This window comes from Protopterus annectens, chromosome 7.part1 (assembly GCF_019279795.1).
Source record: "Protopterus annectens isolate FY-2018-M chromosome 7.part1, PAN1.0, whole genome shotgun sequence".
NCBI classification, from domain to species: Eukaryota; Metazoa; Chordata; order Ceratodontiformes; family Protopteridae; genus Protopterus; species Protopterus annectens.
In genome coordinates, this window is record NC_056740.1 from 331,224,243 (window position 1) to 331,246,179 (window position 21,937).

At 44.7% G+C, this 21,937-nt stretch overlaps 1 protein-coding gene across 1 annotated transcript in view; it reads left to right on the top strand.

Annotated features, from left to right (window-relative positions):
• The window catches only part of DALRD3 (DALR anticodon binding domain containing 3), a 1,074,922-nt gene that overhangs the window by 146,989 nt on the left and 905,996 nt on the right, over positions 1 to 21,937 (top strand). The window contains exon 4 of the mRNA XM_044078747.1: positions 9,883 to 9,944. Within this exon, the coding sequence (XP_043934682.1) occupies positions 9,883 to 9,944 (62 nt within the window). The remainder of the gene's footprint in view (positions 1 to 9,882; positions 9,945 to 21,937) is intronic.

Here is a 21,937-nt window from a genome sequence, read left to right on the forward strand (position 1 = left end):
ACCCTTATTTGGACGATTGCCTGATCCAAGCGGACAGCAAACACATACTTCTGGAACATCTGGCTTATGCTTCGGTTATTGAATTCTCTGGGATACACAGTCAACAAAGAGAAATCCAGGCTAACACCATCTCAGAAAATAATTTTCCTGGGTGCCAACTTGGACACAAACACCCAGATGGCCTATCTTACGCCAGAAAAACAGGGGAACTAACGCAGTACTTCAAAATACTAGCAAATTGTACCAGGCTAACTGCAAGGAAAATCCTGCAGGCTCTGGGCTTCATGGCATCTTGCATTCTTCTAATCCCATGTGCAAAGTTGCATATGAGGAAACTTCATTGGTACCTAAAAAAAACTATGCTCTCAACACAGCCACAGTTTGGAAACAATAATACCACTAATCCCATGTTTGCAAAAGGAATTTCTATGGTGGGCCCAAGCATGCCAAACAAACACAGGTCTACCATTCTGCAAGCCTCAAGCAAATCAAGTTATCACAACAGACGCTTCAGACTACGCCTGGGGGCACACATGACAGACAGGTGCATTCAGAACAAATGGTCCCAAAAGGAAAAGCACCTTCACATCAATCAAAGGAAATGCTAGCAGTGATAAATGCAATTACAGCTTTCAAGGACCTCCTGCATCCAGGGCAATTATTGATAAGAACAGACAACACCACAGTAATGTGGTACATAAACAAACAAGGAGGAACACATTCATACCCCCTGTGCAGGCTGGCCATGTCACTTTGGAACTTGGCTCTGGAATGGCAAATTGAACTTCAAGCACAGTACCTGCCAGGTTTGGAAAACACGCTGGCAGACAATCTAAGCAGAAATATGACAGACCATACGAATGGAGTTGCATCCTCAAGTGTTTACAAAGATAATCCAAGCGTGGGAAGGCCAGACATAGATCTTTGCCTCCCACAGGAATCATCAATTGACAAAATTCTGCTCAAGGACATTCCATCCAAAGGCCTGGAGAGTGGGCGCCCTTTCTTTCAGTTGGGCAGCACGGACAGTTCACGCCTTCCACCTTTGCCTCTTCTGCCCAAGGTGCTCTTGAAAGCAAGAGCAGACAGACCGAAGATGATACTGATCGCTCCAGACTGGCCAAGACAACACTGGTACCCACTCTTGAGGAGCCTAACACATTCTCCTCCCTGGACCCTACCTCTAATGCCTCTTCTACTGACTCAGCACAGCTACAAAACTCTTCACAGTCAGCTTAAAACACTCAATCTGGCTGCATGGAAAATTCCTTAACACCACAACAGACCCTACTCTCCAAGGAGGTGCAGGATGTCATTTGGAGGCCAGAAGGCCATCTACTAGAAAAGCTTACTCCATAAAATGGAAATGGTTTTGCTTGGAATGAGAAAAAGGCCAGGATCCTAGAAAACTGAATTTACCTCAGATATTACAGTATCTAGCTGAGCTGTTGAACAGTGGACTTTCATTTTCCTCCATCAAAATCCATGCCTCAGCCATTTCTGCAGAATACAACACTGATCCACCATTATTCTCCCACCCACTCTTAAGACAGTTCCTCAGAGGGGCTAAGAATATAAGACCTCCAAGGAAACAACCAATACCAGCCTGGGATCTTAATTACATTCTAGAAAAATTAACATTGTCTCCCTTTGAACCAGCTGCCTCAACAGATTTGCAATATTTGTCCTGGAGAACAGCTTTCCTTCTGGCCATTACCTCAGCTCGTAGGGTTTCGGAACTACAAGCACTCATGGCTGTGCAGCCCTTTCTCATCTTCCATCAGGGCAGGGTTTCCCTACGAACCAACCCGTCATTTATGCCTAAGGTAGTATCCAGGGTAGCTTTAAATCAGGCCATACACTTACCTACCTTTACCCCAATCCTCAAAACAAAGGGGAAAGGCTGCTACATTCCTTAGACATCCATAGACAGCTACGTTACTATTTGGACAGAACAAAGCCTTTCAGGAAATCAGAACAACTCTTTGTGTCCTATGCTGTAGGAGCTCAAGGGAAGCCAATTTCCAAACAGACAATTTCAAAATGGATAAGCCACTGCATACAGTTTTGTTACTCCTTTCATGGTAAATCTGTACCTGCAGGCATCAGATCCCACTCCACAAGGGCCACAGCTACCTCTGCAGCCTTCCTCAGAGGAGTCCCTACCAAAGATATTTTGGAGACAGCCACTTGGAGTTCTGTGCATACCTTCACTAAGCACTACCACCTACCTTTATACTCCAAAACTAGAGCAGGCTTTGCCACTGCTGTGTTGCAGGGCATTCTGGCTCCTCCCAGTTCCACCTAGTGCCTACCACCCTGTGCGTAGCTTTGGGATTCTACCATCTGTTATGACTGCAGCTGTATGCGATGAACATAGTACAGTTTTGTACCTACCATAAATGTAGATGTTGAGTGCTAATACAACTTCAAATCCTCCCTCCTTCCCTCTGGGTACAGACCTAGTGGCTAACTCCTCATCTCACAACTTGATTGGGTTATCCTTCTATGGTGTATTTGCTTGCAACTACTGTTTTGATTATATTGCAATGCATGATTATATATTATATATATATATATATATATATATATATATATATATATATTTATATTTTGCCTTCCTTCTGGGGGCACCTGACATCTGGGGCAAGAAAGACTGAAGAAAATGGTGTCGGCTGTGTCTTATATACCCCTGTCGCACTGACGTCAGGAAAGCGGCGACAACCCGGCGGACCTAGACTTTGGAATTTGGTTGACCGAGGACCATACTGACAGGAGAACCCATCTGTTATGACTGCAGCTGTATTAGCACTCGAACATCTACATTTATGGTAGGTACAAAACTGTACTTTTTATTTGACGTGACTGGTTCATAAGAGTGATTATTATGTTGTATCTCTTGGCCCTTGCAGAGGTTAAAAAGGGACCATTTGGATCAGTCCGTTATCCTGTTTAACAAAGTTAAAGTAAAATTAAAATAAATAAATAAAGAAAAGAAAAACAATATAATTCCATATGGCTATGCAACAACAAATAGGTAACTACAGTGGAAGGTCAATCATTCTTCAAGGGTAAAAGAGAAGAAGGTTCAGGATGCTCATTAAATAAAATAGTGAATAATCTGTGAAATACTCAGTCCAGTTTGGGAATTTATGTACAAGTACTAACTCTTGTGTTTGAAAGTGATTAGTAGTGGCCAGCTCTGTTGATGTCAAGGGATAAAGCCATCACTATGACCCTGGTGTCCTGAGTTCAAGTGGCAGCTTGGGTGCCTCTTGGAGATGGAGTGGGCGAAAAGAGTAATGTAGCTCTGCTAGCTGGGGTGTATGTATGGGCGCTCCTGTTGGCAGGAGAATCTATAATAGAAATCAGAGATCATGTGAGGGCACTGTCTTTGTTGGTGAGGGGGAGAGTGAAGTCTTGAGGTGCTACATCACCTGTAGAAGCACGTAATACATCCTCTCTGATATACATATTCCACATCAAACCCTATGGCTGTACTGGATCTTGCACTGTGAGGCTAGGGACTGAAAGTACAAAATTCTGGAACTATCACTGATGGCTGCCTGATTGATGTCCCCTTTCAGCTAACCCTTGCCCTGGTGAAGGAGAATCAATGACCCAGTTGGCAAACTAAGGATGAAAGATAGGCAGTGAGGGCAAAAATAAATTAAAAAAATATATATTTTCTCTCCTTTTTTTTTTGGACCTGACAGATGGCTGCTTAATCTTACTCAGTTGGCCCCATTGGTTTGCTTCAAGCCAGGAGTCCAAGCATCCCTGGGCTAGACATGTGTCCTATAACCCATTTGTTTATAATCTGAGATCCTTATTAGACCTTCCATTCCCCTCTAATGAGGGTTGGGGGGGGGGGTTAGGGAGCAGACCAGCATCTGGTCTAGCAAAATGAACTACCTGTGATACTCTCCTTTCCCATACATGCTTAGCTTAGTACTTCCCATAAGTGGACATTAGCACGGAGCTGCCCCTTGCCTCCACAAGGAATGTAAACCAGCAGGATAGTCTGTGTCTACTCACAGCAAGGCACCGCAGGAAGCTTCCCTGGTTACCAGTAAGAAATTGTACTTATTTCCTGTGGCCCTGGGAGTGGTGCACCCTTCCCATTCTTTTCCTCCCTCCCTGCTGAAAAAAGGTCACTGGCACACTTACTTCATTTTTCTCTCTCGCTCTGCCAGCTGTATGAGGTGCCAGTGCCTGAACTGCTGCTTGAACTTGGGTCGCCTGGGTCATTCTCTGGGCTTTATCCTTGTATGCTACCAGAACTAGCTACTCATAAAAAAACAAAAACACTACGTTACCAAATGTGGTCTCAACAAGTAGAGAAATGCAGGAAAAAAAATTAGATGTACCACCAAGGCTGTTGTGAGACAAACACGTCACGTTAAAAGCCAAATTCTTTAATACAAACAGATAAAGTTCCTGTGTTGCCCATTTCCTTTCTTGGATAAAGGGAGGCTTCTTTGTTCACCAGTGGCAGTGGGGAGCTTAGAGCAGCCTATCTATCCCTGGAGGAGTGTTCCCAGCACAAGAATCTGGTAGTCTATTGGCCGTTTTGGGCCAATTTCTAGCTCTTTCAAGTCCCCCTGTATAAAACCCGCTTTTGTGCTTGTGATTTTAGCATAGTGCAGCATCGGGCAGCTCCGCTTAATTGGGTTTAAACCATTCTCGGCTCCACAAAGTCTGCTCTTCACTTTTTCCCTTAGAACTGATCTAGTTCTCGTAATAAACACCCTATTCCTACTCTAAAGCCTGGCACTTGCTCACTAAAGCAATTATATAAGTCAGCACTAAAAAATTAAAAGCACTACACCCTCACAAACTCCCCTTGAGTACCTTGCTCCCCATTGGCTTTTTTTTTCAATTATAAAGGAATTCCCAATACTATTCTAGCATGTCCAAAGGTCAGTTGTCAATCTCCTCTCTGGTCCAGCTGGTGAATCTGGGAATTTTGAGGCAATGTTACAACTGCCTCATGTACACAGACAACCCTCTCCTCCCAACAAATTCCAACACATGTGAGAGATGCAACCATATAGCCAAACTGGAGGCTAAGCTCTCTCAACTCAGTACTGGCGTAACCAGTCAGGAGGAGAAGGAAACCACACTCACTACAATTCCATTCTCACATAGACCTACCACGACAGCAAACCAAACACATAAACACACAAAAACATACTCTGAGGCTCTAAATAAAAATCTGCCTAAGCAGCAGAGACCTCCAAAGCAGACACCCAAGCAACAGCTACCCCAAAACAAAACACATGCAACACATAGCTCACAAAGCCAGTGTGCCGAACAGTCACAGCCCTTAAGGCTAAACAACACACCTGATACACTTGTAATAGGTGACTCTATAAATCAGGCACACTGACGTCCCGCTCACCAAGCTGAACAAGAAGAAGGTCATGGTGAGCTGCCTGTCGGGCACTAGGATCCGCCACATAACACAAGCACTCAGGTCATTTCCAAGGCAAGTACAAATATGACTCAGGCATTGTCCATGCTGGTGTGAATGACCTGAGGCGGACCTCCTGGACTACATGAAAAGAGACATAGAGGAGCTCTCTGAGCATGTAGCCCAGGCCGGTATGACCCTGACCTTGAGTAGCATCTTACCCTCACCAAGAATGATGCCACAATATGAAGACAAGATGATCAATTTCAACAATTGGCTTAAGTATTGGTGTCATTCAAAGGGGATCAATGCCTGTCAGCCTGGGATGACATGCTCGACAAATCACGATGCTTCGCTAGGGATGGCTTGCACCTGTCACCCTGGGCTTTCAGATATTGGCAAAGGCTCTTGCCACCCCTATAGTGCCTTTTTAGGCAAGGCTCAAAGACAAACCCACCTCCATAGGTATCACAAGGGATAAGAAACTAAGAGTAATGCTACTCAGCATGAAGTCTAAACCTCAAGATGCCTTTTCGAAACTCTCCTTAGCATGGAGAACATAGATATCTGTGCAGTAACAGAAACCTGGTTCAAGGCTCCGAGAGCACCCCAGTACTACCAGGTTATACCTCATACCATGCTTTTTCTGCCCCAAAGCGTGGACGAACCACAAAGGAGGGAGTATCAATATTAAATCAAAGATACCCACTCCAGGTTGGTGGCACAGCACGAAGCATCAGAGACTATCCATGTGCAACTAACAGTGGGTAAAACTGCCTTCCAGTTTATAGCCTGCTACAGACCACCCTCCCAAACCCAGGAACCCCACTCGACCTTCCTGAGAACACTGGAAAATATGAAGGTCTCTCCAAACACCATTATATTGGGCGACTTCAACTACCCAAACATAGACTGGGAGCATTACCTAGCTCCAACACCCTAGCCCAAAGGTTCCTAGAATTCATAAACTCAAATGCTATGGAACAACTTGTTACCACTCCCACAAGAGGGAAAACATACTGGACCTGATCATCACCAACATGGGGGGTCTATGCTCCAGACCAGAAGTGTATCCCTCACTGGTAAGATCAGACCATAAACTAATCTCACTGGATATTCACATCCCGACCCCACCCCTGCCCAGAAACCACAGTGAAAAACTTCTCTAAAGCAAATTTCACACTCCTCAAAACTGAGGTGGAATCCTTCAAAGCCCGGGCCTGTGGAAAATATGGTCCAGACCGCAGAATCCTTTATAAGCATTCTATGAACACCTTCAGGAATGCATGGATCATCACAATCCCAAATAAAACCACGACCCAATCCTCCAAAGGCAGGCATCCTGTCTAGTGGACCCCAGCCATAAACAAACTATACAATAGAAGGAGGAAGCTACTACATGATAGAGCAAAATCCCAAAAGGGAAGGCATCTCTGATCAGTATTAGCAAAAAACTACGGGCAATCATAAAATCATCTAAGGCCAGCTTCGAGAGAAAAATTGCACAGGACACTAAGGATAATCACAAGGCTTTCTTTAGTTATGTTAGGAACCTGGGTGGGAATTCCCAGATATGCTCAGAATTAGTCCAAAATGACAAAAATACACGAACCCATAGACATTGCCAACATCCTAGCTGACAGGTTCAAGCGCAAACTTCTGCCCCCCCACCAAAGGGCAAATATCTATCCCAGCAGAGTGCTGCCCTCCTGAAATCTCAGATGCTCAGGTAAGAGACGCCCTCTCCAAAGCAAAAAACACAGCATCAATGGGACCAGACGGTGTCCCGGGCTACGTCCTACATGAACTCCAAGAAGAGCTAAACCCAAACATAAAACTACTGTTCAATCTCTGCCTTACTACAGGATATGTACCCAAAGAGTGGCGTACAGCAATAGTGGACCCTCTCCACAAAGGTGGTGCCTCAACGGATCCTGGAAACTATCGCCCCATAAGCCTGACTAGCTTGGTCTGCAAAGTTATGGAAAGAATCATCATGGACCTCATAAATAAAGATTTTTGGGGACCTACAGACACTGGATCCTACCCAGTTTGGCTTTGTTAAGGGCAGATCCTGCTTCTTAAACCTGGTCAATTTCTTTGAAACAGTCACCAAGGCCATTGACGAGGGGAAGGTGGTCCACACAGCCTACCTGGACCTCGCAAAAGCCTTTGATACAATACCCCACTCGGGCATTATAGATAAGCTCACCAGCTTAAATATAAACCCCTATGTCACTAGATGGGTTGCAAACTGGCTCAAGGACAGAACCCACATGGTTAGAATTGCTGGAGCCATGTCAGACTCCAAACCAGTTACAAGTGGCGTCCCACAAGGCTCAGTCCTGGGACTTCTCTTGTTTGGTATATATTTCTTGGAGCTACAGGCCAACACGGAAGGACTGTGGCTGACCAAGTTCACAGATGACTGCAAACTAGGTGCCATAATCGGCTCTCCAGCCGACACAAGCATCCTCCAAAAGGGCCTCATCGAAACAGACAACTGGTGCCAGAGCCATGGCCTCAAGCTAAAAGCCAAAAAGTGTATAGTCATCCCCTTTGGCAAAAACAAAGTGCCCACAAATTACCACATAGGTGGTAATCCATTAAGTACGGAAGAAGTAATTAGGGACCTGGAGACCCAAGTTGATAGCAGTCTCTCATTTGAAAACCACGTGGCCAAAGTGGTTAGTAAAACATTTTATATAGCCCACCTAATCATGAAGGGATTCACATCTAGATCAGGGGAGGTCATCGTGCCTCTTTACTCATCCCTCATCAGGCCCATAATTGAGTACAATGCCCCTTTTGGGATGTACCTTACCAGACACCTGCAGCAACTGGAAAGACCCCAAAAGTACCTCACCAAGAGGATCAAAGGGCTCAAACAGATGCCATATGCTGCCTGGTTAAAGAAGCTCCAGCTCTACTTAGTGGCATACCGCCTGCTCAGAGGCGATTTGTGCCTGACGTATAAAGCCATGTCCAACCCGGAATTAATGGACATGCTGCACCTCAGAAAATCCAAATCCCATCGAGCTACACGCTCGTGAGACTTGAACCTCAGCACTGAAATAAATAGGACATGCTGGAGGGACAGATTCATAACCCAGAGGCTCCCTTCACTCTGGAATAAAATCCCAGTCCAGGTTAGGCAGAGTCCCTCATTGACTCTCTTCAAGAGGAATCTTGATGAGTGGATGGGAGATCGTAGGTTTACCCCGGGTATCACTTCTGTGTCACTGTTAGACAGAGGCACAGTATACTAACCTTGAAAAAGGGCATAGCAAAATTCATTTAAAATGGGTGGCGAAAGCCAAACACACTCTGGCTTGGCTTATAAATGCCCTAGGGCAGATAGCCTAGTATGAACCTATGAACCTATGAATAAAAATCCAAGTAGAATAAAACAAGGTTCAGGGTGGATAAGCACTTTCGGTAAAAAGCCTTCTTCAGATCCTCACCCATTAACCAGTGGTTTACTTAAAAAGAAACAGCCAGTCAGCAAAAACTAGGAACAAGCTGAACAAATGAGCTTATCATTATAAACCAATTATTTAGCATATCAAAATAACCAATAGGGGGCTATCATAAACAATTTCTTCCAATCAGAGGCATGCCAATCTCAAAGCCATTCATAATAGCAGTTTCTATTCACAGAAAAAGAAGGACCAATCAACAAAAATCCAGGAACAAGCTAGACCAATGAGCTTATTATATAAAACAACCATTTAGCATAACAAAATGGCCAATAGGGGGCTATCAGAAGCTATTTCTTCCAGTCAGAGGCATGGTAGTCTCAAAGCTATTCATAGTAGCAGTTTCTAGTCACAGAAAAAGGACCAATCGGCAGGAATCCAGAAACAGGCTAGACCAATGAGCTAATCATACTGAATCAACTATTTATCATATTAAAAAAAAACAACAGGAGACTGTCAGAAACTATTTCTTCCAATCAGAAATGTGCCAGTCTCAAAACCCTTCATAGTAGCATTTTCAGAACACAGAATGAAAAAAAACCTTCCCATACATTCCCTCCCTCCCTGTTGAAAAAGGTCAGTGGCACACATACTTTATTTTTCTCTCTCTGTCTGTCTGCCAGCTGTATGAGGTGCCATTGCCTGAACTGCTGCTTGAACTTGGGTCGCCTGGGTCATTCTCTGGGCTTTATCCTTGTATGCTACCAGAACTAGCTACTCACTGTGTATACTATTGGCACTAGCTTGCTGTTTTTTTCTTAGCTAGTGAGGAAAGAAGTTGTTGGTTTTGTAATATATATTAAATAAAGTATAAATGTCAGAAAAATAATAAATTGTTGCTGTTATGCCCTTGCTTTAATTACTGATCTTTTGTAAAGGCGTACTGGTAACTTAATAAACATAGATTCCAGGCTAGAAGAAGCAGGCATCAACCTGAAGAAAAAAATACCACTTATTGTTTTTTTGTGTGTTTGCTTCCTTTAACAGTGCAAGAAGAGAATCTCAAGCATCTGACTGAGTTGCATCAGACAGTGTATGAATGCTGCAGTGTAAGTTTTACACACCTTTTATGTTTGTATAGTTGTAAGCAATGAAATGCTTGCAGAAGCTGCATATTGAGAATCTGTTGGTACTGTGCAGTCCTTGATCTAGGAATTCTGAGTGACATCCTTTTAATCTAATTCTGCTTTCAGAGAAAAAGAGAGTTCAGAAGTAGAATCTAAAAAATACTCTCTCTCATGAGTAAAAGTTCTCCGCAATCCCAAAGTAGGGGGCTTTACTCCTGCATGCTTTTATTTGTATTTTAAGAGATTCACCCCCTTGGGATTTTTGCCTAAAATTTCAATTATACCATGACCCCCCATTAATATTCCAAAACGTGCACGCTGATTGGCCAGCGTGCACGTTGTAAATCGACTTATACTAATGGAAAAAGGTCTGGTCACCCGGACTTTTTCCATTAGTATAAGTCTTTAAAACACTGTCTGCTACATTAAAAGAGTTTAACATAGCGACACAGGTTTAAAAAACAGCGGAGATCTCTGTTGCTTTTTAAAGCTGTCTCGCTATGTTAAAGTCCTTTAACATAGCGACACAGTGTGTAAGCAATGAAGATCTTGCTTTCTCCGTTGCTTTTTAAACCTGCATCGCTATGTAAAATGGGTTTACCGTGGGGATACAGCTTTAAAATAAGCAGCGGAGATCTCCGTTGCTTATTTTAAAGCTGTCTCGCGTTAAACCCATTTAGCGAGACAGGTTTAAAAAAGCAACAGAAAGCAAGATCTCCATTGCTTTACTCGCTATGTTAAATGGGTTTAACATAGCGAGCCAGATTAAAATAAACAGCGGACATCTCCGTTTGCTTATTTTAAACTTGTTCGCTATGTTAAACCCATTTAACATAGCGAACAGTAAAAGCAACGGAGATCTTGCTTTCTCCATTGCTTTTGGCCACAGCTCTGATGTACTGCGTGGCATGTGCAGTACATCAGAACTGCCACGGATACCAGACAGCTGCGGAAGGGCAGCAAAGAGGCATTATACAATGCCATTATTTAAGAAAAGTAATTATTTCTTTTCTTAAATAATGTCATAGTATAATAGCAATAACCCACTTCTGGGTGTGGGTGATGCGGGATTTACCCACCGTGGGTAAATCCCGCATTACCCATTATTGCTATATTATTCCAAACCAGAATCTGTTATAGTCCTTACATAGTTCTGCATGCTTTGCAGTAGCGTTGTCAGGAATCTTCCTGCCAAATATGTCCACTATATTAGTTCCATTTTCTTAGACCACAGCAGTCCCATTGTTATTTTCTCTTTTAACGGTGTTCAGTTTATTGATTGCAGCAATCCATCATATCCCTTCCTTACATTCATTTCTCTTCTTCTGTAACCATTTTCAGTTCTGAGCCATTATTTTTCCAAAGCTGCACTACTGCATTCTGCCTTACTTTTTGTCCTTTTTTGCTAATATATGGAAGTTGGGGTAGCCTTTGGACTTTGCATTTCAAAGTCCATAGAAACCTCTTTACATTGCACAGTTTTACAAACAGTCAAGTGCAATTTTTACTGTTATTGCCTTTAATCAGGTCAAAGTGATATTGGATTAACTGTCCTACTTAAAAGGTCTATATTAGATCAGCGAATGCTTAAACAAGCGAACGCTGATTGATCGACCTTATTTAAGTGAATGTTCAAAATATTGAAGCAACAGAAACCTGAATTTTTTCCTAGGGAAAGAATTCGGTTGTCTGTTTCTGTTGCTTCGGTATTTTCACTGCTGTGGTGGAAAGTTATGGGTCGGATTCAGGCAAGTGTACAATTGTGTGGATGTGTGTGTTAGGGTAGGTTAGGTGAGTTAGGGCTCGGGTTAGGTATGTGTGCGATTGTGTGGACGTGAGGGTTAGGGCATGTTTAGGTGAGTTAGGGTTAGGGAGCGGGTGAGGTGAGTGTGCGATAGTGCCTGACCTTAGGGTTAGGGTTTGGGTTAAGGTAAGTGGATAGTTAGTGGTGTGTGCATAGTTTAGTGTAGGGTTAGGTGACAGATTTTAGGTGTATGTGTGTGGATTTCTGTTTGTTTGGTGTGCTTGTGTTGTGTGTATGTGTTTTGGATCAGCGATTTTTTTCCCTAGGAAAAAAATCGCTGATCTGACAGTTTGAGATTGTAAGCTTTCGCTTACATAAGGTCGATCAATCAGCGTTCACTGATCTAATATAGACCCTACTTAAACTGTGTCCTAGAGAAATAAAATCAAGACCTTCATCTGCTAGCTCATTTTTTTTTTAAACTACATTCTTCCTTTTTTACTTATTCCTCTCAGCAGATTTGTGGCTGTTTAAGTTAAGTCACTGATTGTTTTTTCTTTGTCTCTTTGCCAAGTTTTCAACCCACTTCATTTGCCCTCGCTAATGCTCAGGCTCACTCCACTGCCCTACCCTACCCCCAATTCTCACCCACCCCCTCTTACTCTACATTTATACTTCCATACCAACCACCCACATATTCCTCAAACCAATACCTTCAGTTCCCTCCAGGAGAAAAACAATCAGTAGAATTAGTCGTAATAGTAACACTCACTCTAGTTTACCACCTAAATCTTCGTGCTTCCCCCTTGTAACTAATTCAGTTTACATCTCTACAGCCAACCCAGTACCCTCTTAAGATTTTATAATCCTGATTTACAACAAAGATAAAACCCAAGATCTGATGTTGTCTCTTTAATTCCTCCTCACAAATGATGTTACGGATCCGTGCTAGGATCTGCTTGGCCATGTTTTTTCAGACTAGGATCCAAGTCTTGAGCTCCTCCCACTACCCACAATGCCCTGCACTCTAACCAGCCTCCTCAGATCTTGTTTGCTGCCAGCGGTATTGGACGTCCTGAGTCTCTAGCTTGTTTTTGGTATTTTTGGGGTATCTCCTCTCAGATAAGTGTTTTTTCCTTATTATTTTGCTCTTTACTTGTTATATTCCTCCCCTGCCCTATAGAAAGTGTGCATATAGGTTCTCTTTCCCCCGTTGTAATGATAGCTTTTTCCCATGCTCTGTGTAACTATTTCTGGCCTTTGGGCTCCCTTTCTCCGCTTTCCTTCTGTACATAAAAAAAACTCCTTTAGCCTTTCTGTCAGGGTTTTATGTTTTTTTTCTCTGTGTGTGTGTGAGAGTGTACATATTTTTTTCTCCTATATGATAGCTGACAAACCATCGGGATTCAAATGGTGCTCAGAATGCAGATGTGAGTTCCTGCATTCCGATGCACACTCGTTGTGTGTCTGCTGTTTGGGTGCAGTGCATCTGTGGTTGAGCTGCTCTATTTGTGAAAGTTTTAACCCTAGATCCATAGCCTACCACAGAAACAAGTTGATCTTGGAGTGCCTTTTGACTGCATCCTCTCCAGAGGCTCATATCACCTTTAAGAGTCATGTGGGAGCCTCCAACTGCAAGAAACACCCTTACAAGTCTTCAAGGGTGTCTTTTGAGCCATTAACCAAGGTTGGGAGGCTCTCGGATCCGACTTCCTCAGTTTAGAGGCCTACGTCGGCTCTGGCAGTTTTGAAGCTCTTTTGGAACCATCTGGATCTGTGGTCGTTACCAATTCTCCAGATACTGCTGTCCCCCCCCCCCCTGGATCTTAAGGCTTCCAATTCTACAGCAAGGGGCCCTGTGCTGGTGCTGGGGTTTGAGTCAGCTTCTCTCCATGGTCTTCAGCAGACACCCTCCAGGAACTTCAGACTCCCCTCTGTGGCTTCCTTCAGGTCTTCTAGAAGTCTTTTTGGAGGCAGACATGGCTAGGATGATCAGGAAGATCCTCAAGACTCAGATCCACCTGGGGATCTTTTCGGCTCCTTCCCCCACAGGTTCCTTGAGACTTACAAGTTCAGTCTCCTTCTCCTTCTCCGATCAGTCCTTTGGTTTTGGAGTCACAGAGTCATGGTCACTCTAGCGATCTGGGGTTGAATGTACGGAGCCTACATTCTTCCACTCCGACTGTTGCCTTGAGTTCCCCGATTCCATTGTGGTTGGATCACAGTGAGTCTCGGATCTGAGAGGTCCCCATCGGATTTGGAAAGAGGGGATCGGCTCCTACATTGTAGGAGCCATTTCTTTCCCTTGGTGCTTTGGTGCTGGACAATTTGGGTCTGATTCTGTCAGGGACGCAGGGCTTTTGGATTCGGGCCCTCTCTTCCTTTGAAACCTTGGCTCCGATGGGGTTGAGGAGGGATTCTCCGGGTCTGTCTGCATTCTTAGTAGTAAAAAGGGCTTTCTCTACCCATAGGGATCTGGTCACTTTGAGCCATGATCCACCTCGCTGACTCCCTGTGGATCAGATACTTGAGCCTGTCGTTCCTGTCCTGATTCAGTCCATCCAGACTGACCTCCAAACTCTTACCCCACAGGGAATCCTCTCCTCTTCTGAGACCTCCCCTGAGCACCCCACAGAGGAGATCCCTCGTAAGAGAACATGCAAAAGGAGGCATGTTGACTCCCCTTCGGAGTCAGTTACTGAGGATATGGACTTTGATGAAGGAGAGGGATCCCCAGATCACCACTGGAGGATGTCTCCTTTGGAAATATTTTAGAGATCCTGAGGCAGAGAGGTGGTTGGTCAGCCCAACTTCCTTCCTCTGTATTTTTGGGGGTCTTCGGGATGGGTACATTTACATCCTGGGTGGTTCTCCTAGTGGATGAGTTAATGGATGTGGTGTCCAGCCAGGCCTGGAAGGAACCACACTCGGTCAAACCGATCCCCAAGCGACCCAAAAAAAGTTGTCTCCCCCCCCATGGACCAGACCTTATTGGTATAAGGGTATTCCAATGGATGCCATGGCTGTGGAGGCAGCCACCAAAAAGGAGCTAGCAGTGCAGAGCTCCACTGCCCATTCACTGAACAGGGAGTCCAGAGTGATGGACACATTTGGGAAGCGTGTTTATGCCTCAGCCACTTTTTCGCTGAGGACATTGAATTACCTGGCACACTTTACTTGCTTACAGAGTGACCTGGTAAAAGAGCTTTTGGACTCTCTGGCAGAGACCATGTCACTGGAGGGCTTCAAGAAATTCTCCCCCCTCTGACTGGGTGTTCTTTTGTCTTTGTCCAACTCTTCCATGAGACTAATTTTCCATTTCATGGAAGGTGCCTCTTGGGCAGCTGGCTCAGGCATTGCTATTCGGAGACCTGCCTGGATGATGCTTTGTGATTTTGCGGATCCCTTTAAGGCATCCTTTGTTAATGCCCCCTTCGATGGATCTTCAATCTTCAACCCATCGGTCAAAGAGACCCTGCCTTCAGTGAACAGGAAGGAAGACTGTGTCTGCCATTGGGTTCAAGTTCTCCACTCTACAGCACACCTTTTCTAGAAATCAGTGCAGTGGAAGGAAAACCTGGTTCCATAAATCCCAGGGGTCTTCCCAAGATCAATGCAGGGATTCTTCCCCTAGGGGCAGAGGAGGAAGTTTCAATGGGAGATGCCACCCCAGAGGCAGAGGGGTCTGCAGAATCAGGCCTTCAGGGAACCTTTCTCTGATAGACCCTTTCAGCACTCCTAAAGTGCTGCTTGACTGCTCATCTCTGAAGGCAGTCTGGGGTTGGTTCTGTCTACGCCCTACTACCTGGACCAATGTAACTCAAAACAAGTGGGCGTTAGAGATTATATCCAGAGGCTACACTATTCAATTCCACAGCTCTGCTCTGGAGAGGTCAAAGAGACTCCCCGGTATTCCACCACCCAGTCAGAGGGATGTTTGCAGTGGCAGAAATTCTAGGTCTCCTCCAAAAAAGAGTCAACCAAGAGGTCTTGATCACACAAAGAGGATTTGAAACTTACTCTCGCTTCTTTTTAGTGCCAAAGAAAACTGGGGATCTGAAATCCATATTGGATCTAAGCAAGTTAAACTTGCTTTAAGGAAAGCAAAATTCCGAATAGTGATGATTTGGTCCATTGTCCCAGTACTGAGGAAGAATGATTGGATGTGCTGTGTGGACTTAAAGGACACGTACTATCACATCAAAATAGACAGGCACTCCAGGAGACATCTGTGGTTCTGGCTGGGAGCCAGTTATTTCCAATTCAGGGCTCTGCCCTTTGGACTCACCACAGCCCCCAGGGTATTCACCAAGTATATGGCAGTAGTCGCAGCTCACCTCAGACTGCAGGAATTATGGGTGTTCCCTTACCTCAATGACTGGCTCTTCACTGCCCCAACCAGGCATCAGCTGATATAGGCCAGCGATTACTTCTTCAACCTTGCCAACCATCTGGGGATTAGTATAAACCTGGCAAAGTCCAATTTTACCCCTGTGCAGACTTTAGAGTTCATTGAAGCTACCTTGGACACAGTCAGTCAGATTGCCACCCTTCCCCCTCATCGTGTCCTAACCTTAGAGATCAGGTGCAAACAGTGTTGTCTGGCTTTTCCCCTGGCAAGACTAATTCTCCAAGCTCTAGGTTCTGTGGTGGCTGGCATCCCACTAGTTCCTCTTGCAAGATGTTTTATGCGAGTCCTGCAATGGGCGTTAGCTGCTCAGTGGTCAATTCTTTATCAGCTTATGTCTGTTCCTATCAAGCTGACTCCTGTTTGCAGAAGGCATCTTGGCATCTGTTGAATGACCTGACATTAGGCAGACCTTTCCTTCTCCCATCCCACTCTGCCATAGTGACCATGGACGCTTCCCAGTTGGTAGGGGCATTACAAGGGGAAGATGGTCCAAGGCACATGGACTCCCATGGAGACCCGATTGCATATCAGTGTTCCGGAGATGAGAGCTGTCCTCCTATTGTTGCAAGCCTTTCAGGACAATCTCCCTCTAGGAAAGCTTGCTATCCACACAGACAACATGTTAGTCATGTGGTACATCAACAAACAAGGAGGAACCCAGTCCTATCCACTGTGCAGAGAGGCCATGAGGGTTTGGGAATGGGCAGTATCTTTGGACCACTTTCTGCTTGCAACACACAATCCGGGGAATTTCAATGTACTAGCAGACTAGCTCAGCAGGTCCATTCTCACCATCTGTGAGTTGTCCCTCAGTCGGTAGCGCACTTGATTTTCAGTCACTGGGGCCAGCATTGCTGCAACCTGATGTTCATCGTGTTTCACTGTTCCAGTCATTACTCTTGGGCTATCCTGCTGGCAGGCTACCCGCAGTCGGCCTGAATTCCAAAGTCCTGGTCCGGCGTTGGTTGCTGTCGCCATGTGGCCTGAATACATTTTCCTGCCATATGGGCCCCCCAGGCATAATCTGATGCATCCGTTGTCAGTGTCTGTCTGGCTGTGGGTAAGGTGAATGGCAGACCCTTGTTGTGGTGACAGGCCTGTGCCCACCATCGAAACTCCTGTTGCAGGCAGGGAATGAGGGTAATTACTGTCTCCAGGCTGTGGCAATGCTGAGTCCAAACACTTTTTAGATACCATTGTAGTTTCCTCATATGCAGTCTGGCATATGGAATTAGTAGAATGCAGGATGCCATGAAGCCCAAGGCCTGCAGGATTTTTCTTGCAGATAACTGGGTCTTTGTTGCCAACTTTTTGAAGTACGAAGTCAGTTGCTTTTGTTTGTCTTGCGTGAGATAAGCCATCTGGGCAGTTGTATTTAAGCTTGCACCCAGGAATATTATCTCTTGAGAGGGTACTAATTTTGATTTCTTTTCGTTTACTGTGTACCCTAGGCAAATTAATAATCTTTTTACAAATGCCAGATGCTTTAGAAGAATGTCTTTGTTCTCTGCTTGAATAAGGCAGTCGTCCAAGTAGGGATATATTTGAATTCCTCTTTGTCTGCAAAATGCAATTACTGGTGCCAGGCATTTTGTGAAGACCCTGGGCGCAGTAGATAAGCCAAAGGGCAGTGCAGAGAATTGGTAGTGCATTGAGCCAGCTATGAATCTGAGGTATCTTCTGCAAGATTGTCTGATTGGGACATACAGGTATGCCTCTTTTAGGTCCAAAGTTACGAGCCAAGCCTTCTTGCCCAGCATGGGCAGTAGCTGCTGTAGAGTCAACCTCCAGAAATGTGTTTAGTATAGACAGGTCCAGTATTGGTCTCCAGGTTTTGTCCTTTCTGGGCACTAAGAAAAGTCTGGAGTAAAATCCTTGCCCCTGCTCTTGTTGTGGTACTTGTTGAATGGCCCTCATGTCCATTAGGGCTGTAATTTGCTTTTGTGCCTCTGCCCATTGATTGTATGGCAGGTCTGACATACCTTTTGCCCTTGGTAGGGTGTGAAAATGGAACCTGTTCCCTTGGGACACTATGTTCAAGACCCCTTTGTCTTGGGTAACCATTTGCCAGTTTGATGAAAAAAGTGTTAGTTTTCCCCCCTAAGGGGGCTGCCAAAAGAAAAGTGCTTGGATCTGGCAGAGGAAAGTCATTGGGACTGTTTCCTGTAAGGTTGTGATTTGTCTTCTCCGCTTTTGGAGGTAGAAGCACCCCATTGTTTAGGCCTGTATGAGCCTTGGGGCTGAGATCTGCCTCTGGGACGTCTGTATCTGCCTCTTTGTGGTCTGTCTGACACTGGAAAGGACCAATTTTTAGAAGGCCAGTTCCTGCTAAATCTGGGTGGCTGTACCTGTAAGAAATCCTTAACTGTCTGCATGGATTTCGCTTTATCCTCCATTTTCTTCAACACCTCTTCTGCTTTAGCACCAAACAAAGTATGCTGTAATGGGGCATCTAATAATTTTGCTTTAACATGATCAGACAGATTCTGTTCTTTTAACCAAGCATGCCTCCTAATAACAGAACCCATAACTGCGGCCCTGCAAGAGGCCTCCAGAGAATCAAAACTACATTGCAAAGTATGCTTTCCCACTTGTTCAGCTGCATGCAATAAATGCTGCATTTCCTTGTTCTCTGAACATTCAGAATTTGTCAACATTTTCTGTTTAAGCGGTGACATTAAGTATTGCTGATATTTAAGCATATGAAACTGACAATTTAAAGCCCTTACAGTCAAAGTAGCAGAAGTGTAAACTTTTTTCCCCCATCTGTCCAGTGCCCTAGAATCCCTATCAGAGGGGACAGGGTTTTTTGCAGTCGAAGCTTTGACCCCTTTGGGACCCTGAGATATAGTTTCTGGGTCAGCAGCGGGGTTTTTATATAGGAATTTATGAGAACCTGGGACCCTGTAATATCTGTCTGGCTTAGCAGGTGACGGGGTAAAGAGTCAGGGGACAGGCCGGACTCTGAAAATACATCATCTACAGTGTGTAGAACAGGTGGAATAGCAAGGGGTCTGGGGAGGAAGTAGCAGAAAGTCTCTGAGCTTTTCTTAGATTCAGAGTAATCTTGGCTCTCCCAGTGGAAATGCTCCCTCATGGTATGCAGGGTTTCCCCAAAATAATAATCCTCAGGAGGAGAGGCTGAAGGAATGGATTTTTCAGCATCAGAGTCCTCATAGGGAGGAATAGAATAATCCTGTTCAGAAGAGGAATCAGAGGAAATAGAAACCTGATCAGAAGAATCATATTCTGTCTCTTTCCTAGGCCTCTTATCAGGAGGGGGATGGGAACCCCTGATCAAAGTAATTAGGTCTTCGGCCATTTTAAGCATCTGTTTTTTAGGCATGGAAGTCTGAGTAGGAGAATGCTGTACTTGTTTCTTTGTCTTTAGAGCTGCTTTAGTCTTTGTCTTTGAAGCTGAAGATGGTTTAACATATAACTGTGTAGGTCTGAAGACACCCTCAGAAGCCGATGCCTGCTCAGTGGCTCCGGACCCATCTGAGGGAATGATTTCTGAGTGCCCAATACCTTGAGTATCCAGAGGCCCAGTCGGCTCCACGTGGGAGTCGGAAGTGGCCTGTGGCTCTGAGGTAGCGAGCGCCAGGGGCTGCGAAAGCACCTCACTGAGAACTGGTGAACTGGCGACTGGCCTAACGGAGGCCTCGTCATCGGTTTTGGACCTCGGATGCCTATCCTTTTCCTTGTCCTTGCGTTTTTTATAAACTCCGGTCATCGTCTGTTCTGACGGCATTATATAATTAAACCTTCGGCCAAAGTAATGAAATGCAAAATCGAACCGACACTTAATAGTGCGTTGGTTAAATCTAGCACAAAACCGACAGCTAGCAACGTTGTGGTCAGGCCCTAGGCAAGGCTTATGTGAGTAATCACAAAATCATCATTTTTGAAATCCCACCCCTTCAATTATTTAAATTTATTGGCCATCCTACAGTATTTCATAGTACCAAAATACAAAAGTGACCACCCCGTTCAGTCCATCTTGCTGTTTTAAAAATAGTAACTCTCCACTAAACCTTAACTTTTTAAACAGGTAAAACTCAACTTACCTACTTTCACATCTAACTTCTGTAGTGCACACTGCAGAGTGCATTCTTTTCAATCTTACCTTTAAGCATCCCTGTGACTAGCACTTTCTCTAATACCTGCTGGAAAGCACTAGGAAGCCTTAAACTCATACAAACACTGAACTCTCCTTGTTAACAAGGAGAAATTAATAGTAGGCACTAAACAGCCTATAATTGCAAAGTACCTTGCTAAGTAAACAGCTCCTATACTTTACAAAGAAAAAAAAGCCCCAAACCAGGCATGTCCAAGGGTCAGCTTCGGTGATTTCTCCTGTCCACCTGGTGAATCTGGGCATACTGGGGCAATGCAGCAATTGCCTCATGTACACAGACAACCCTTTCCTCCTACCACCCAACACTACAACCTGTGAGAGATGCACTTACATAGCCAAAATGGAAGCAAAGCTCTCTCCACCCAAGATTGTGCTAAACAGTCAAGAAGAGAAGGTTAACACCCACACTACACCTCAAGCAACACATAGCCCTTCTAAACCCGCACCACCAACACCCACATATAGCAACACTAAATCCACATATGCAGAGGCCCTTAACTGTAACCTGCCCAAGCAACAAAGACCTCTGAAGCTGAAACGCAAACAAACACCAATCACAATCAATGTGTCACATAGTTCACAACACCAGTGTGCCACCCAGCAACAGCCCCTAAGGCAAGACAATGTACCTAACACTTTAGTCATAGGTGACTCTATAGTCCGGCACACTGATGTCCCTCTCACCAGGTTGAATAAGGAGAAAATTACAGTCAGCTGCCTGTCGGGTGCCAGGATCCGCCACATAACGCATGCACTCAAGTCACTCCACAACAAGTACAAATATGACTCTGTCATTGTCCATGTTGGAGTGAATGACTTGAGACGCACCTCCCTGGACTACATGAAAAGAGACATGGAAGAGCTCTCGGATCATGTGGCCCAGGCAGGTATGACCTTAGCCCTGAGTAGCATCCTGCCTTTGCCCAGAATGATACCACAATATAAGGATAAAATAATTGACTTCAACAATTGGCTAAGCTTATGGTGTCATTCAAAGGGGATCCAGTATCTGTCTGCCTGGGATGACATGATTGACAGACCACGATGCTTTGCCAGAGATGGTCTGCACCTGTCGCCCCTGGAATTCAGGTTACTGGCTAAGGCTCTTACCACCCCTATAGTGCCTTTTTTAGGCAAACTTCAAAGGACAAAACCACCACCGTAACAGGTACAAGCATGCAAAATCTGAAGGTAATGCTACTCAATGCTAGAAGTCTAAACCTCAACATGCACTCTCTCGAGGCACTCCTAAAAATGGAGAACATCGATATCTGTGCAGTAACTGAGACCTGGTTCAAGGCTCCAGAGAGCACCCCTGCAATACCAGGCTACAACTCTTACCACACTTTTCGGCCACCAACAGGACCGAAACACTAAAGGTGGAGGAGTGTCAATATTCACCAAGGATATTCACACCACCAGGCTAGTTGGCCAACACAATGTGTCTGAAATTCTCCAAGTGCAACTAACACTAGGTAAGACTGCAATCCAAATTGTAGCTTGCTACAGAGCCCGCACATACCCCAAGATTCTCACTACACCTTTCTAAACATACTGGAAAATATTAAGATAGAACCAAACACCCTAATACTGGGTGATTTTAACTACCCTGCCATTAACTGGGAAAACTACTCATGTCCCAACACCCTTATAACGGTTCTTGGAATTCATAAATTCCAATG